At 32.0% G+C, this 17,577-nt stretch overlaps 3 protein-coding genes and 1 pseudogene across 3 annotated transcripts; 2 read left to right on the top strand and 2 right to left on the bottom strand.

Annotated features, from left to right (window-relative positions):
- The first annotated feature begins 1,532 nt into the window (after window positions 1-1,532).
- On the top strand, window positions 1,533-2,178 carry LOC105770439 (probable calcium-binding protein CML15). Its single transcript, XM_012591644.2, has one exon. It carries the CDS (start codon window positions 1,637-1,639, stop codon window positions 2,120-2,122), a length of 486 nt encoding a protein of 161 aa, XP_012447098.1. The 5' UTR covers window positions 1,533-1,636; the 3' UTR covers window positions 2,123-2,178.
- Window positions 2,179-4,390: 2,212 nt separating this feature from the next.
- Window positions 4,391-8,012, top strand: LOC105786855 (calcium sensing receptor, chloroplastic). The gene is made up of 6 exons (XM_012613334.2): window positions 4,391-4,785; window positions 4,860-5,105; window positions 6,232-6,424; window positions 6,603-6,744; window positions 7,429-7,560; window positions 7,658-8,012. The coding sequence occupies exons 1-6, from the start codon at window positions 4,528-4,530 to the stop codon at window positions 7,887-7,889; spliced, it is 1,203 nt and encodes a 400-aa protein (XP_012468788.1). The 5' UTR covers window positions 4,391-4,527; the 3' UTR covers window positions 7,890-8,012.
- A 1,136-nt stretch (window positions 8,013-9,148) lies between these two features.
- Window positions 9,149-10,644, bottom strand: LOC105786864 (tetraspanin-11-like; annotated as a pseudogene).
- A 4,284-nt stretch (window positions 10,645-14,928) lies between these two features.
- Window positions 14,929-17,221, bottom strand: LOC105786872 (tetraspanin-8). The gene is made up of 2 exons (XM_012613347.2): window positions 16,671-17,221; window positions 14,929-15,530 (listed from the first exon to the last, which is right to left on the bottom strand). The coding sequence occupies exons 1-2, from the start codon at window positions 17,175-17,177 to the stop codon at window positions 15,174-15,176; spliced, it is 864 nt and encodes a 287-aa protein (XP_012468801.1). The 5' UTR covers window positions 17,178-17,221; the 3' UTR covers window positions 14,929-15,173.
- Window positions 17,222-17,577: the final 356 nt, after the last annotated feature.

The following is a 17,577-nucleotide window of genomic DNA, read 5'->3' as shown; positions in this document are numbered from 1 at the left end:
GGGTCTTTTTAATGCATTTTGAAAGTTCAAGTACCCAATTGAGTGGAAACAAAAAGTAGGGGCTCACTTGCTTTATTTGAAAAAGTTTAATGGTTTTTGTGATACATTGTGAAAGTTGAAAAAAAAAGCAACTTAATTACTTAAAAAGAAGAAGTTGTTAATTTCAATATAAATAATTAAAAGAAAACAATAACTCTTAATGACATTTTCTATATTATGTCTTACTTTAGTTATTTAAAAATATTATCAAATGCTTAACATCATATGATCATAGATTAACATAACGTCTAAAAAGTACAAATCTTATGCTACATTGTGAACTGAAGAAAGAAAAACCAATATAAAAATTTATATGATTTTTAAAAATAATAATTATTGATAAAGTCAATTTTGTAAAATTAAAATCTTAGAATTTTATGTACACAACCCCAAATTCTTTTAGAAGAACGATTTATTTTATTTTAAAATAAAATAAATTAACTATATAATCTATTTTTGTTTTAAATATTTTATCATTTCATAATTTGACTCGTAACACCAACTTAATAAAAGTTACATAATAATATAGATATATGATTCTTAAAATTAATATATTGTTTTCCATAAACTTAATAAAATACAATGCACAACTACACTAATAGTCACCAAATTATTAGTAAATTTCATTTTTGATCACCCAACTATGAAATGTTACAAAATGGTCACCCAACTATTCAATTTTGTCTTTTTTGGTCACCAATTGACTAACAGTGGCTACTTTTAAAATTGGTATAATAACAACTTTAACCCTCAATATTTATACATTGTGTCAATTTAGTATTGGTTCTAAAAAAATCTTAACTCTCAACATTTACACATTGTATAGTTTGGTCTTTTTGTAGTTTTCCTTTTCTTTGTGACCTTTTCACCTAAAAAGCTAAAAAAATTAAATTATCAGCTAATTTTGATTAAACATATACAAAAATCGAAACACCAAAAAGTCCAAAATCATAATTTTATATTTTCTCATTATTTTACAATTAGCCCTCAAAACCGCAAAGAAAAACAAAGCTGCAAAAAAGAGAGAGCAAATTACAGAATGTGTAAATGTTGAGAGTTAAATTTTTTAGAATCAGGACTAAATTAACATAACTTATAAATGCTGAGGGTTAAAGTTATTATTTTTCCAATTTTAAAAGTTGTCAATTGGTGACAAAAAAGACAAAATTAAATAATGATGTGATCATTTTATAACTTTTCTTAATTAAATGACCAAGAAAGAAAGATAGTAATAACTGAATGACTACTAGTGTAATTTACCCAATATAAAATTCTTAATTGGGTTTAATACATTTGTATGATATAATTATATGGTAATTAAGGTTACGTGAACCACAAATTTTTCTATATTCAATCTCCGAATTTACACCTCATGTTCCTAACAGATTATCGATTTCCCAAAAATGTCTAAAAAGCAAAACATTTCATCCAAACTTAATTTATTCTTACATTCAAATCGCTTCTTCTTCTCCTCCATTGCTGGCTAAGGCCGCCATCTTTAAGACATTAACATCAATTATCTTATAAACAAATTTCCAATTTGTTGTTGTTGTTGTATAAATTGGTAATTAGTGTTACGAATTTAGGGGGTTTGAAGATGGTGGCAATGCATGTGGAGCAACTCAATCAATTAAAGGACATTTTCACGAGGTTCGACATGGATTCCGATGGCAGCCTTACGATTTTGGAGCTGGCGGCGTTGCTCCGGTCGTTAGGACTTAAACCGACGGGGGATCAAATCCATGTTCTATTGGCCAACATGGATTCTAATGGCAATGGTGCAGTGGAGTTTGAAGAATTAGCGAATGCCATTGTACCTCATATGAATGAACAGGTACTTGTAAATCAAGAGCAACTCATGGAGGTATTTCATTTGTTCGATCGTGACGGTAACGGTTACATCACACCGGCGGAATTGGCGGGTTGTATGGCTAAAATGGGGCAACCGTTATCGTACCGAGAGTTAACGGAGATGATCAGAGAGGCTGATGCGGATGGCGATGGTGTGATTAGCTTCAATGAGTTTTCTACAGTAATGGCTAGGTCAGCCCTGGATTTTCTAGGCGTTCGTTTATCTATGTAACCAAAGATTTTTCTGGTTTTAATGTTTAGGTGACATGGTTGATTTGGGTTCCAGATTTAAATATCATAATGTTACTCTTTAAATCATGGATTTTTCTTTTTCCTTTTCGTGTGAATTTCTAAAACTACATGACCACATCAATATATATTACAGGAATAAGCAGCTGGTAGCCATTTTATGAAATTTTGATTCCGTTTGGATGCTTTTTCTACATTCTCTATTAATAACATCGTTTAGAAATTAAACTGTTATTTAATTGAGTGTGGTTAAATAATTAAAGTGAATTAAATTAATTAATCATCGTAAATCTGTTCAATTACTTTCCTCATGAATTCTAATACAGAGAAAATGATTTAATTGAAAACAAATAATATTTTGAGAAATTGAAAGTAATATAAAAGTATGAATAATACATAATTATACCCTCAAAAGCCCAGTCTTATGTTAAGGGGGTGGCAAACCCTAGTCTCAATAACGATATTAAAATACTGTTATTTAATTAATCATTGTCCCACTAGAACTCTTGTACGTGCGTTGTTATTCTGTTGAAAAATAGTGGCAATTTATTTTTAGAATAAATTCTACTTTTTCAGAAAAGCTCATAGTTTCTGATTCTATAAGAGATTTAACTTTTCCACTAGAAGTTAAGAAAAGTTTTCATTCAGTGCAATTGGTTTATTTTGCTTAAGCCTACACTCAAAGCAATTCGGAATTCGAGGATATGAGAGAAGGCCGTTCAGTAGAAAGCTAGGAGATGACTTAGTTCATCTCACAATGGACTAGTTTTAACAAAGGGAAAACATAGAAAAACTATGTTAATAGAAATAAGGAAGGGAGAAAAACAGAGGAAAAAATAGAAGAGAATGAAAAATAAAGGAAAAAAAAAGGAAAGTTAAAAGAGCATGGAATATAAAAAGTAAATTGCTCAAAATGAAAAAATATAAGGTCCAATTGTAGAATTTAACCTAAAGTTTTCGTTTGAAATGATGATTTAATGTGCCATGTCAATTTACCATTACACCGTTAATATCAATTAACGGCTGAGTGACTAAAATGTTACAACGCGATAATGTAAGTGGCTAAAACGTAACATTTCATACATATGTGACTAAAATGTAACCTGAGGCAAACAAAAGTGGCTATTTTAATAGTTTACCCAATTAAATATAACATTTAATAATAAATACAATGAATTTAAATATGCTTAAAAATGATCAAAAAATAGATCTTATGTAACTTATTATTCTCTTAAATCTCATGTAGCTTCTCTTAAAATTTATTCTTCTGTGTTCGTACACTTAACCGAACAATTAGATAAAATCATCATAATTTATAGATTTGTGATTATTCCTTTTATCATTTGATCAACTCAATTAGTTAAATTATTTTAAACAAAAAATTAAGTACTATTTATATAGTCAAACTAAATATTATAATATGAATTTATTTTGTAACGTGGCATAATTATCTTTAGTACATATTATATTATAAAAGTAGTATACATACACTTTTAAGGACATATAATATATCAATTATTATATAATTAAATTGATTATGTATAATAATTATTATAACATTATGATATTACAACGTGCGTTCTAGAAATTCGATGACTCGATCTTATTATTCAGTTAAGTTTATGAATATAAAAGAATAAGATGATAATAAATGAGATATATGTTTCGATAAATTTTTTAAAGATATTTAAATTTATTATCTATTTAATTTTAGAAATTATTTTATTGATATTTGTATATTATTTATTAGTTTGTGTAAACTTTGGACTAAGTTTGATTATATTTTGTAACCAATACGGAATTGGATATCCAAATAACAAATGCAAAGTCGGATTTTTAGGTAAATTTATGGATGAACGAATTGAAATACTGATTTTCAGCAAAAATACGAACTTTTCAAGATATTACAGTTCCTCCTTTTTAGTAAATTTCATCATCAAAATCTACCCAAAGGAAATATAAAAGCAATGCATAGATTGGAAGAGAAAACAAACAGAAGAATTATGTACTTATATTGATATTGAATTTGTTAAGACAAATTACCACTTAATTTTGTTCACTTGATGGCAATGTAATAGAAGTGGCAGTGGAAGATAAAGCAGGGAAAACGGCATGCTATGGCAATGCCATGTTGGAGAGACACTAGTGGCTCCAATGAAACCTTTGCAATGTCTTGTAAGATATGATGGGTCCAACCACAAAGAATTATTCCAATTTGGACATTTTAGTTTCCACTTTCTCCCCTCAATCTTCATCCTTTTATTTCTCATCACACAATCCTCAAAGGCTCTAACTCTTCATTGACCAGACATTTTTAACACTGCATGTCTGCTTCAAAACTTTACACTGCAACAACCAAAACCCAAAGCTCTAAACTGGTCCTCTTCAATGGCAGTGCAGATGGCTATCCGAGTTTCACCCACTGCAAGGCTTTCTCTTCCACCACCATCACCATCACCACCTTCTCCTTCAGTACCATCATCCATAATCTCAACCAAACCTTCTTTAAAACCCCGACAACCCAAACCCATCTCTCTATCACTCCCAACATCCACAGCTATCTCTTTATTGGCTTTATTTTCACCTCCCCATGAAGCCAAAGCTATCAATCTTAGCAAAGAACAAATTATTTCATCTCTCAATGAAGTAAGAATTCCAAACTGCTGTCAAAATAGTGATTGAACAATGTTTTGTTTTATGTTTTGATTCTTTCATTACAGGTGGAGAAAACCATTGATCAAGTTCAAGAAGCCAGTTCAAGTGCCTTGGATGTTGCACAACAGATATTTGATGTTGTAGGGAAAGTATTGAAACCAGCCATAGATGCTGGGGTACCTATTGCTCAGAAAGCTGGAGAAGAAGCATTGAAAGTGGCTTCTCCAGCTATATCTGAAGCTTCAAAGAAAGCGCAAGAAGCATTTCAAGGCACTGGTCTTGACACTGAACCTGTTCTTAGTGCTGCTAAGGTTTCATCTCTAACTCTTTTCTTTCAATTTCTCAATGTTGAATGCAAAGCCAAAGACTGTATTTTGATTATGTTTGAAAAGTTTTAGCTTTGGATACTCACTTCGAATTGGATTAAGCGGAGAATCTTTGGACTAAATTTGGAGGTTTAGTAAAATTTTCAAAAATTTTAAGGGTTAGAATAATTTTTTAAAAAAATTGGGGTCTAATTAAAAATCTTAAAATTTTTGTGAGATAAATAAAAATTTTCAAAAATTTTAAGAGAGCTTAATTAAAATTTTCAAAAAAATTTAAAGATAAAATGAGAATTTAAAAAAAATTGAGGGGCCTAATTAAATTTTTTTTAAAACTTTAAGGGAGAAATCAAAATTTCTCAAAATTTTGGGGGCTCTGATTGGATAGTACAATACGCCTTTCTATACGTTCATGCACTTGAATGTTAAATAAGGCTGTGCTGCAATAGGCTTTAAAGATTGAATTGTGTACAAAGCACAGTGAGGAAGGAAGGGCGAAAAACAAAAGGTAAAAATATCTCTCTAGTCCTTCTCAATTGAGCAAATTTGTCTTTCTAAAAAAATTGAAGTAACAGAATCTTTGTCAATTTTAAAAGTGAGTGACTAAGTACAATTAATCACGATCTTAATGTTTTCCATCAATTGTATATGATTTTGATTGGTATAATAATAAATTTAGCCCTCGAAGTTTATATATTCTATCAATTTGGTCCTAATGTAACAAATTTAACCCGCAACTTGTATAAATATTGAGGCTGAATTTATTGAATTCTTTAGAATTAAGACCAAAATGACAAAATATATAAACATTGAAGGCTAAATTTATTACTATATCAACCAAAATTGTACAATTGACGAAAGACATTAACATTGTCCTTAGTTGCTCACTTTCAAAATTGACAGAGATTAAATTGCTCCAAAATTTTTGAGAGGGACCTATTTGCTTAATTTGGAAATTGAGAGGAACTAAAAAGATCTTTTTACCAAAAAGAAGGATCCTAGGCTAGGTTGCTCCGACATTTCATTTTACTTGAGGTAACTGTTTTTAATATAAGCAACTTCTTCAACAAATTTCTGAGTAAAACATCATTTACCGGCTCGGTGTTGGTTGCAGACGGCGGCGGACGCGGCGAAACAAACCACAAAGGTGATTGAAGTAGCCAAGCCTATAGCTTCTTCAACAATGGAAACCATCACATCAGCAGAGCCAATAACAATTGTAGCAACTGGTGGTGCATTATTTGTTGCATATCTCCTCATTCCTCCCATTTGGTCTTTCATCTCTTATAACCTTCGTGGTTACAAAGGTGGTCATTGCTTATAGCATGATATATACTTCGGAATTTTCATTTTTCTCCAACTACCCCATATGCAATACATGGAAAAACTTAGAAATTTGATTATGCTTTTATCTGATATTCACCCGAACCCGATACTTTAAGAAAAGAAATATTGAAATGTTGCTTGTTTGTTGTTGTTGTTTAGGTGATCTTACACCGGCTCAAGCTCTTGATTTAATCTCTACACAAAATTATGTTATGATTGATATTCGGTCGGAGAAGGACAAGGATAGGGCCGGTGTCCCCCGCCTTCCCTCCAGTGCTAAGAACAGGATGGTTGCTATTCCGTAAGTAATCCGGATCCCACACATATTTTAAATATATATGTATATATAACAAAATTGAGTAACTCATGTCAGACATCGAGTTGAATGTATTCATCTCTATGATTGTATGTGATCATGGTAGACACATGCTGCCTAATACTCTGTTACTTGGGGTTGAGTATGAGAGCCGGATATGAATATATGCACCTAATAAGGGTATGTTCGTTTCTGTTTACTCGGATTAGAGTATATAGGTATCTGACACAGGTACGTTCATTTCTTTTTCGAAAGACCAATGCCGCCTAGTAGTATGTTACTCGAGGTTAAATATGAGAGTCAGATACAGAGTATGTATCCGACAGGAATATGAGAGTCTTGATAAACAAATCTTGATTTTCCCCTTTGCTTTTGGAACCAAACCAGTAGTTGAAATAGTCCGACTATCGGTTTTACTGAATTTCTTTCTCAGCTCAAGCTGTTAGTACTGGTTTGCGGGTCAATTGGTTTTTTTTGTTTTTTTCTGTACTAGTCCTAGTCCGTATTGGTTCGTGGATCAATTAGTCATTTGCCTCTCTCTGGAGTGGTATCTTAATCAATTCCTAATCTAACCGATCCGGTCCGGTTCTAGAAATACAGGGTCAAATCACCATGTAAATGTTGTTTGGATTGTTTCAAACCTTCAATTTAATGCTTTCACCATTTCAGTTTGGAAGAGTTGCCAAGCAAGTTAAGAAGCTTAGTGAGAAATACAAAGAAAGTAGAAGCAGAGATTGCAGCATTGAAGATTTCATATCTCAAGAAAATCAGCAAAAGCTCAAACATTGTAATCATGGATTCGTAAGTGTCTTATTATTTCAATCCCCCCCATCTCATGAATTCAATTGCATTTACAAACAAATCCATACTAACAAAAACTAATCTTTTGAATGTTCAGCTACTGTGATTCAGCAAAAACAGTGGCTAGAACATTAGCGAGTCTCGGTTTCAACAACTGTTGGGTTGTTGCCGACGGGTTCTCGGGACGAAAAGGGTGGTTACAGAGTCGACTCGGAACTGATTCATACAACTTTTCGTTGGTGGAGATCTTGTCGCCGTCTAATGTGTTTCCGGCAGCTGCTAAACGTTTTGGTACGACCAGCACCAAGTTTCTTCCCGGTGCGGAATAATTATTTGTTGATTGAATCATGGGAAGGTATATTATGAATGCACAAAGAGAAATTGAAATATGAATGTGCATTGTTTGCTTAGATCACATCTTTTTCTTGGAATAATCTCTTCTAATTCTTTCATTAATGTTCATCTTTTCCTAAAAATACGTAAATCAGGTGCAATCGAGCTAATTTGAGTTCAAATACTATTAAGTTCAAGCTCGGCTTGAAATTCGAAGTTCGGAACTTGACTCAAGCTTGATCGAACATTAATTTTTAAGTTCAAACTTGGTTCGAGATATAATCAAGCTATTCGAGTTCAAGATTAATTAAATTTATTTATTAATTTTCGTACTTGAACCCAGTCGAAAAAAAGTTCATACTTTTCGAATAAAATAAATTTTAACACTCTCAAAAATTATAAATTAAGTTAATTGAACATTAAATCTTAAAAATAATGAAAGAGACCAAACACATTTAATGCTATTTTTCAAGAGAAGGCATATATATATATATATATATATATATATATATATAAAAATGAAGCTAGCAAAAAAATAACTTTAGCTTCTCCCTTGACGAAAGATATGGGGTTTTTTTTTTTTAAACCCGAAATAAACCGAGTATATAGTTTCTTAGCTACCACTAATTCATCTTAAACACGGTTAGTTTACACGCCAAGTCGCAATATCCTAGCAAAGAGACACTTATTAGTCATTAGGATTATTTTTAAAAATTAAGGTATTTTCTATGTGGGTTTGATGATTTTATAAATTTAATTTAATTTTTTGAGATTTATGATTTTCATTACTAACTATTATTTTTATGGTTTAAATCTAAGTTTTTTTTTTGAGAGTGCAATGTACCTTTTTTAGAGATAGTAATAGAGTAGAACGGAGGCGAATATTGCTAAATCCATCACCACTATATTGTTGGAACGCTCGTCTCCACTATTAATATATAATTTTGAAAATTACTATCTAAGGATATTAGATACATTCATCATCGTCCAACCTCTCTCCCATTTAAATTTTACTATTTATCTTTAATATTTTTAATATTTTAAAAGTGAAGTAATTATTTAAACATAACTTTTAAAAATTATTTAAACATAAAACATATGATTTTTTATATTACATTATTACATTTTTACCGTGTTAATAGTTTGTATATATAAAGATAAATTGATAATTTCATATATCGGAGTGGGTGAATGTCACGCAAACAATCATAATAATAACCCTATACCAATTATCCGAAAAAAAGGAAAAGGAAATTCACTCGCTCTGCATCCAATTTTCACAAAAAAGTAAAATTACTCCATTCAGAACGTATTGATTCAGAAACGATAAATAACACGGGTGGATGAATCTCAAATCATCCAAAATCTTTTCAAAAGGCAACAGACAAATTCAAGAACATGATCAGTGACTAAAATTGTAATTACATATAATAATAATAATAATAATAATAATAATAATAATAAAGCAAAGCCCCTGATATATTTATTGTTAGTTTTGTGATTGCCTCTCCTGGCACAGCAACCAATAGAATAAACGAAGAGGAGGAAAACAACTAGAATTATATTGATGAAAGCTAATGACCTCCATTCCTTCCTCAAGTTGGCTAGTATCCCACTATTGCATGAGTTACAATCACAGCATAACTCCCGTGGGTTGTTGCTCCATGTTTTGCAGTCAGGGTCCGATGTGGCTGCACCAGATTTCGGTACTTCCCAAAATGTTGTATTCTTTGGTTTGAACCCACATGAACTTGGTGGATTGCAGCACCCACCCTAAGTGAGGATTCACAAATCAAATAACCAACGCAGAATAAGAACATTGTTGGAGGTAGTGTCTACTTTAGAGTGTCTGAGACCCTCAACAGAGGTATTATTTTCAGGGTTTATCTTCGATTTTAATTTTAAAATTTTATCTTTTGACTTCACAGAGAGTCTTGGATAGGTCCACGAAATTTAGTGAAAATGTTTCGATTCATCAAAAAAATGTTTTTATCATTTGGCTTTGGTGGGTAAAAACACTTGCTTACCTTAAAAATATTTCTTAGGTGGATCAAGACATTCCTATTAAACTTCATGAATCCATCGAAAGCTTCTTGTGAAGTTGGGAGAAAATCCAAATTAAAACATAGCATATACACTCCGAAAACGAAATCTCTATTGAGAGTTAAAACACTCCAAAGCAAACACTCGCACTCAACAAACATATATGTGTATGTATGTACCTGTATTGCAGGGAGAGGGAAGGTCTTTTTGAAAAAAACCAAAGCTTTATAATTAACTCCATTAGCATTTCTTCCACCGGTACAAACCCTAGCATCAATCAAACAACTCTTAATCCGATTCCGATTCTTATCATTAACGAAATGATTTTGTAACCAGTGCGAGAAATCCATTGTTTTACGTTCCTTAACGAAAAATTCTTTCTCTGAAAACACTTTCCCAGCGTCATTGTTGGTGATCAAGAACACGAAGACAGTGAAACCGATGAGGCACAGTAACATGACACCCAAGTAAACGAACATATGAAACAGCTGTTCTTAAACAATGAACCGATTAACCCAACAAAGAAACTGTGGCTAAGAACCCACCAAGTATCAGCAATGGATTTGTTAAAACTTTCCGGCAATGGCTACTGCTGTTGCTGCCGTTGTTGACGATGACGAAATAAATCCCGAGAAACAAGGAAATTAATCCTAGTAACAATAACATGGTGTTCACAAACACGACAATGGAATTACTAACACGAACCATTATTGGTTTTTTTAATTATTATTATTTCTAAGAGAAATCAAAGCAAAAGACTTGCAGCTTTTTTATGTAACAGTGTTTACGTTTTGAAAATAAAGCGGTTTCGTTTTTTAGTGTAATTATTGGTGGGCTTTGTGCGTGTAGTAGTGGCATCAATACGGTTGGATTTTGAGTAATTGAATTGTAAATTTAGAATTTTCCGCTTACTTTAAAATATGATTTATTTTATTTTATTCTATTTAGAATTTACAATTTTGAGTAATTAATATGTTTATGGGTTGCTTTGGTTGTCATGTGATGGAACTCACACTGAACTTCTATAGTTCTTCATTATTTTCTTTTTTTTCAGATAACCTATAAGGTTTAGGATGCGGATTTGACATTCGGAGGGCTCGATTCGGAATATTGATTTCAATATAAAAATATTTTAGACTGATTATTTTATAATTATGGTTATTTGAAGTTATATTAATTTGGGGACCATAATCCTAATATATAACTTTTGTACATTAACCTAATTTCGATCAGTTCATCATTAATTAAAATTAGTTACTAGAGTATCTACACATATTTGTCCCATACTTTATTTTACAACTAATGCTCAATAAACCTTAACCAAATTAGATCACTCTTAATTTGGGCTAACATTTTATGATAGTAAATAATATATAACATGTAATTACTCTTATTATATATGTGATGTCCATATTTTCTAACACGCATAGGAGCGGGCACAACAACTAATAAGGGAGTGACTTGTGACAATTCAATTCAATTTATATTATTTTATTTTATTTACTCTAGGGTTTTATTCTAATTAGATTTATATATTTATAATTATAAAATTTTAAATATTAATATATATAGTTATCGTTTCTATATTTTAGTTTAATAGTTAGGTTAGGTTAGTTTATTTATTTATTTATTTATTATTACTAAAAAAACCCAAAAATCCGATTAAACTGTGCCTTAACTTTTCATCTAAGTTGCCAATGTCGTTTGCCTTTGTTCCCTTAGCAGCAGCCAGTTGACTCCAGCAGCTAGCCCGTTACAGCCGCCACACGAGCACCACCAAGCAACATCGACCATCGTCGACAGGGGAGCCACGATGAAACCTCCAACAACCATGTGAGAAACAACCGTTTGGCTCGTGTAGTGGGAGAGGATATGGCTACTTTCCCCACTCTAAATCCATCTTCTTTTGGACCCGATGGTCGCTTGCTTCCTCACGAGGATGAGGTCTCTGTTGATGATTAGGGGAGGTCCTTTCCCTTCTCTTTTGTACTTTCAGTTGTGATATTTATTTTTGAATTTTCTTTTTATGGTCGTGTCTCTCTCACATCGAGAACAATGTGTTATTTAAGTTTAAGGAAAAGATACAACCGTCATTTTAGGCATATTTTTGGGTTTCTAGTTGTGTTGTTTGGTTTTTAGTTAGTTTGCATATTTAGTAAAAAAAAGAGATTGTTTAATATTAGTTGATGATGATACACCATGCCTCAATACTTTCGGATTAAAAGATAATTTTGCATGATGCAAATTCTGTGATATTTTCTTGCAATTGATTGTCCTACAATTTTGAGCATGTATTTAAATCTAATGGTTTGCTAATGAGTAATTACACGTGGGTGTAAATGTCATTGAAATTGTATGAAACTTAGTTGAAGGAATGATTTAAGTATTATTTAGATTGTTTGTGCCTTTCAAGCTAACTATACATATATGAATACCTCAGTACTTGTAACACCCCTAACCCTAATCCATCACCGGAATAGGGTTACTAAGCATTACCAAACTTTTCAGATCAAATGCAAACATTTCATACCATTTAACATTTATATTAGAAACTAATCATAATCACTCATATTGTCCCTTATATGAGCCATTGAAGCCCAAAATACGCATTAGAAATAAATTGGGACTAAATCGGAAACTCAAAGAATTTTTTAGAAAATATCAAAAATTTTCAATGGAGCAGTGGACACACGCCCGTGTGGCCAGGCCGTGTGGCTCACTCGGTTAAGAGACATGCCCGTGTCTCAGGCTGTGTGGGCATTCGAAATAGGGGCACACGGCCGTGTCCCAACCCGTGTCCAAATTACAGTGCTTACTGACTTGGGTCACACGGCCAAGCCACATGTCCGTTTGCTAGGACGTGTGAAAATACCTGGGCATTTTGTTTCTCAATTTTAATGATGCAGGGGACACACGGCCAGACCACACACCCATGTGCTTAGCCGTGTGTCGTACACGGCTGAGATACACGCCCGTGTCTCTACCCGTGTGAACGAAAATAGGCCATTTTAAGGCCATATTTCTCACCCATGTAGGTATCAACCTAGGCATAACATTTTAAACATAAATATACTATAACAAAGCATTCAAAACAGGCCAAAATCAAGTATTATATACAATATATCATCACATATACCCTAAATACTCAAACTTACCCTTTTAGTCCATTTAACAAGTTTTACTAATTAAATATTTATAAGCATATCTCATTCACATCCACATCACTATTTACTTCATTTCCCAACCAAACTATATATATAGATATCTAAGTTGATTATGTGAACAAAACATCACTCATAACATCTATTCAACCCAACTTGATCTATTCTACATCAATCCCTGTACATACCATATAAACCATATTGAACGCTTCAAAAACTACCGGAATTAGTTGGATAGTGTGACTTAATGTGCTGATCCGATCTCCCGACCTCACGATAATCTACAAAGAAATTAAACGACACAAGTAAGCTTAATAAAGCTTAGTAAGTTCGATGGGTTAAACGTAAATCTTACCGAACCTACTATAGCAAATCAATTAAATAAAATCATTCAATGTAAACTTCCTGCCAATCACAACTTCAAATGATGAATACACTTATTTCAAATCAATACCAACAATAAGTAATATGTCTTTCAATTTCAATACATAAATCACCTTACCGAGTCTTTCCCAAATCGAAGAATGACTTACGGATAAGAGTACATCGTTTTTTAGAAGCCCGAAAGCTGAACAGAAGCTCATGAAAGCTAAACAAAAACCCATAAAGGTTGAACGGAAGCTCGTAAGAGCTGAACAGAAACCCATAAGGGTTAAACAGAAGCTCAATAGAGTTGAACAGAAACTCATATGAGTTAAACAGAAGCTCGTGAGAGCTAAACGGAAAGTAAACACGAAAGTTCACAACAAATGTTGAACCTCATTTTACTTGGGTAATTTGCAGTCATTTTCCTCCAAAGCCATCAATTCATTGAATGTTGAATGTACTCATATCCCGCGTTCCATTTAATCCCAATATTCAATTCAAATTTTATAACTTTAACAATATTTCATTTTCAAAAATAGAATAACTACATAATATCATTCATAAAATCAATATAAATATTTAAGTTTAACCGAACGAGCATTGGAAAAAAAAAATCCAAAGGTGAGGTGCTTCATTGTTTCTTTAGTTAAGTACTTCTATTTAGTTGTTTTATGGAGTTCCATGTTAATTATGTTACCTTTATATCATGTTTTGTCTTTAAGGAATGGAGAGATAAGGAAGTGAGCGGTAAAAGGTAGAGTTGAACATAAGTTGAGCGCTTAATATGCAGAAGTGGGGGAACGATACTTCTAACTTATATTCGATCCATAAGTAATAAGTGCTTAAAGTTTAAGCTTAAATTTACTCTTCATCCATACCTTAGAAGCTGAATAAAGTCTTATGGACCTTTACCTAAGTTTTGTCATGCATTAGTGGAGAGATGGATTGAAAGGCAATTGTGTGAGACCTTTTTCAATAACGTTTCACTCCGTGTAATTTGATTTGGCTTAATTGCTAGATTTGAAACATTCACACACACAAAAGGTATAGAGATGGATCGATTAGTTAACGCGCATTGGATGAAATTGTAATTTTAAGGTTTTACTATTGATTGTTTTGATTAGTAATAGATCTCTTTGAAATCGATATTTTATACTATTTGGAACGATATGTATATTTACATATGCGATTTTTGATCAACAACAACAAAGCACCAAGCCTTATTGTCGATGCCTAAATTTCCCGAGAGGGTTGTTTTGATTTCCTTTCTCTTTTGAGATTTTATCTTTGGGTTTTTCAGAAATTGAAGATTATTATGTGGTGGGAGTGAGTGCATAATTAGCATGAGAGAAGACTATGAAAACGTACGGTTGAATTACTTTTATAGGTTGAATAATTTATTAAACATTGCTAGAAGTAACTGTGAAAATGAGAATATAGGAGTACTAAATATAAGAAATGGAATGAATTAAAACTAAAATTTCCCATTTACGGCAAGTGTATATACAAACCCTAAATGTGTCACCTGAGCTAAACCTATGATAATGTGTTTATTCCGTAAAATAGCGAGCATAAATATTTCACTCCCTATTTTAAAGTTTAAGCTCTTTGTCACAATTGACGGTAATAATAATATTCATTATGTTCGTAATTGTGATTTACACACGTAGATTCAATTTCTTTCCTAATTTAAGCCGTCGATAAAATGTTTTATACCATAGTTTGTGGTGGCGGAATGTAATCTGGCGGAATCTGAGGTGGCAGATATTTTGGTGCAAAGTCGGATTTAGGCTCTTTTCGTCGGCGAACACTGCATCCGATGTTGAAGATGATGAGGATAAGTACGAGGATGACTAGGTTAACGATGGCCATAAACCGCCATTGTTTCTTAATGTCAACTAAAAACCCGCCCTTACAAGACTTGCAGTTGTAGCAGAGCTTCTCCTTGTCGTTGCTCCATGTCAAGCAGTCGATGTCGGGCACGTCCGGTCCCGATTTCGGCATCTCCCAAAATGTTGCATTTTTCTTTTCGTACTTGCAATACATGGGTGGCTTGCAACAACCAGACTGAAATAAAAGAATTAAAAGGATTTATCACCCTAAACTTGACAACAACTTTAATTGTTTCATATGGGACAAAAAAAATTATGGTGTTAGTCTATATATTTTAACAACATTTGAGAGTTAGTCCTTGTAACAGAAAACTTAAAAATTAAGCTATTTAACTGTTTTGATTTAACAATTTCAATTCAGTCATCCAAATAGTAAGTATTTTGTAAAAAGAAAATTATGAATTGGGCATGTTGATTAAGTTGCTTTCATGTAAAGTGTCATATGATTGGCAAGTTTTAACAAAATTACCAACAACGATAATATGATTGAACTAGGATTTTAAATTAAAATATAAGAAGATTAAAATTTTAACTTTTAAAGTACATAGACTAAATCTCAAATTCTACAGAATTATACGGAGTAATAGCATTTTAACCTAAGAAATAAGAGTTTCGATTAAAAAACTCTTTGACCCTCTTAAAATCAAAGCAATTTAATCCTTCTCAATTTCAAGTTGAATAATTAATATTTTCATCAACTGTACATATTTTTATTAGTAAAAATAAATTTAACCCTCAATGTTTACAAGTTATGTCAATCGATATTAAGTTAATAAATTTACCTTGCAACATTTATGCAAAATACATACACATATCAATCAAAATTATGAACAACTGATAGAAAAATGATTACTTTTGAAATTGATAAGAATTAAATTGTTTCAATTTTTCTAAAGGGACCAATTTATTCAATACCAAAATTAAAAGAGACCGAAAAGCTATTTTTACCAAAAATTTTGAAGATGATAAAAGGTTTTAAAAATCACATGTATCATAGAAATTCATAAGGACCAATTTGCTACATTATTTCTTTTTGGGAGATTTTAAAGATTAAATTGCTTTGTTATTTTTTCTAAAGAGATTGATGTACTCAATATTAAAATTCTGAGGGACTTAAAAGGTGTTTTTACCAAGAATTTAAAAGAAAAAAGAATCCGCTATAAAAACATTAAAACTAAATTTATAATTATATGAACGATTGAATTTGATGTTTGACACGATTATATTACTTCAAATTTTAAAAAAGGAAATCAAATTTTTCAATATTGAAATTAAAATGCGTTTTTACCAAAAATGATAAAGAAAAAGAAATCACCTGTATCATAGAAAACTTTTGCTTGATGAACCCTAATTTAAAAATTGCTTTTTCACTATGAAGAGAACTGCAAATATTGGATTCACTCAAACAACTCCGTACTTTTTCCCAATGCTGCGCATCCAAATAATTCTTCTTCAGCCACCGTGAATAATCCTTCAACCGCACCGATCCCACTCCCTTTCCGGCTATCCTCTTCGCCAACTCCTTGTTCGACACGATCAATGCGAAGAACGTTAAACAAAACAATGCCAAAATGATTAAAATCAACAAAACCGAATAAATCGTCAAGAAAATTGACCCATTTTTGGTACAAGAACCAATCAAGGCTAGTACTGCTACAAACACCGATATTATTCCGATGATTAACAATGGGTTTCGAGCGGAGGTTTCACAAACGGTGCTGTCGTTACGGCTGAAGTAAATGGAAACGACGACGGCGATTAAGCCTAAAACCAAGGGAATGAAGTTTATACAATTGAAAATGGCGTTGCTAATACGAACCATTATTGGGTTTTTTTTTGGGGGCGAAAAAAAAACCCAATAATTTTTATTTTTCTTTGAACAATTCTTTTGTTTACATTTTATGATGAAAAATTATAGAAAGTAAAACAGTTTTTGGGTAATTGTTTGTTACCAACGACTCATATGCTTAATGGTTAAAAAAATTCAATAAAAAAAATCAGAACCCTATATAAAAAAAATAATCCAAATATGAATATGGGTCGCAATACTATAGAGGTTGTCTATGTATTACAAGCTAAATTCTATTTTAGCTCGAGTGGATTTGAATGGGCGGTACATTTACTCATGGTTAGTATAAAAATAGTGGTGACGGTGACATTAGATACTATAGCAATACTATAGCTTGAGACAAAAAATAAGCTAAATACACCACACCGTACAC

The sequence above is a fragment of the Gossypium raimondii genome, chromosome 7, assembly GCF_025698545.1.
Source record: "Gossypium raimondii isolate GPD5lz chromosome 7, ASM2569854v1, whole genome shotgun sequence".
NCBI classification, from domain to species: domain Eukaryota; kingdom Viridiplantae; phylum Streptophyta; class Magnoliopsida; order Malvales; family Malvaceae; genus Gossypium; species Gossypium raimondii.
This window is presented reverse-complemented; position numbering and strand designations above follow the sequence as displayed.

Excerpts from the sequence above, each read along its gene's own strand:
- LOC105786872 (XM_012613347.2), bottom strand. The coding sequence starts at position 17,177 with ATGGTTCGTATTAGCAACGCCATTTTCAATTGTATAAACTTCATTCCC. Across the intron at positions 15,531-16,670 it reads AAAAGTTTTCTATGATACAG|TCTGGTTGTTGCAAGCCACC; the intron begins GTGATTTCTTTT and ends CTTTTATTTCAG.
- LOC105786855 (XM_012613334.2), top strand. The coding sequence starts at position 4,528 with ATGGCAGTGCAGATGGCTATCCGAGTTTCACCCACTGCAAGGCTTTCT. Across the intron at positions 5,106-6,231 it reads CTGTTCTTAGTGCTGCTAAG|ACGGCGGCGGACGCGGCGAA; the intron begins GTTTCATCTCTA and ends TGTTGGTTGCAG. Across the intron at positions 6,425-6,602 it reads TAACCTTCGTGGTTACAAAG|GTGATCTTACACCGGCTCAA; the intron begins GTGGTCATTGCT and ends GTTGTTGTTTAG.
- LOC105770439 (XM_012591644.2), top strand. The coding sequence starts at position 1,637 with ATGGTGGCAATGCATGTGGAGCAACTCAATCAATTAAAGGACATTTTC.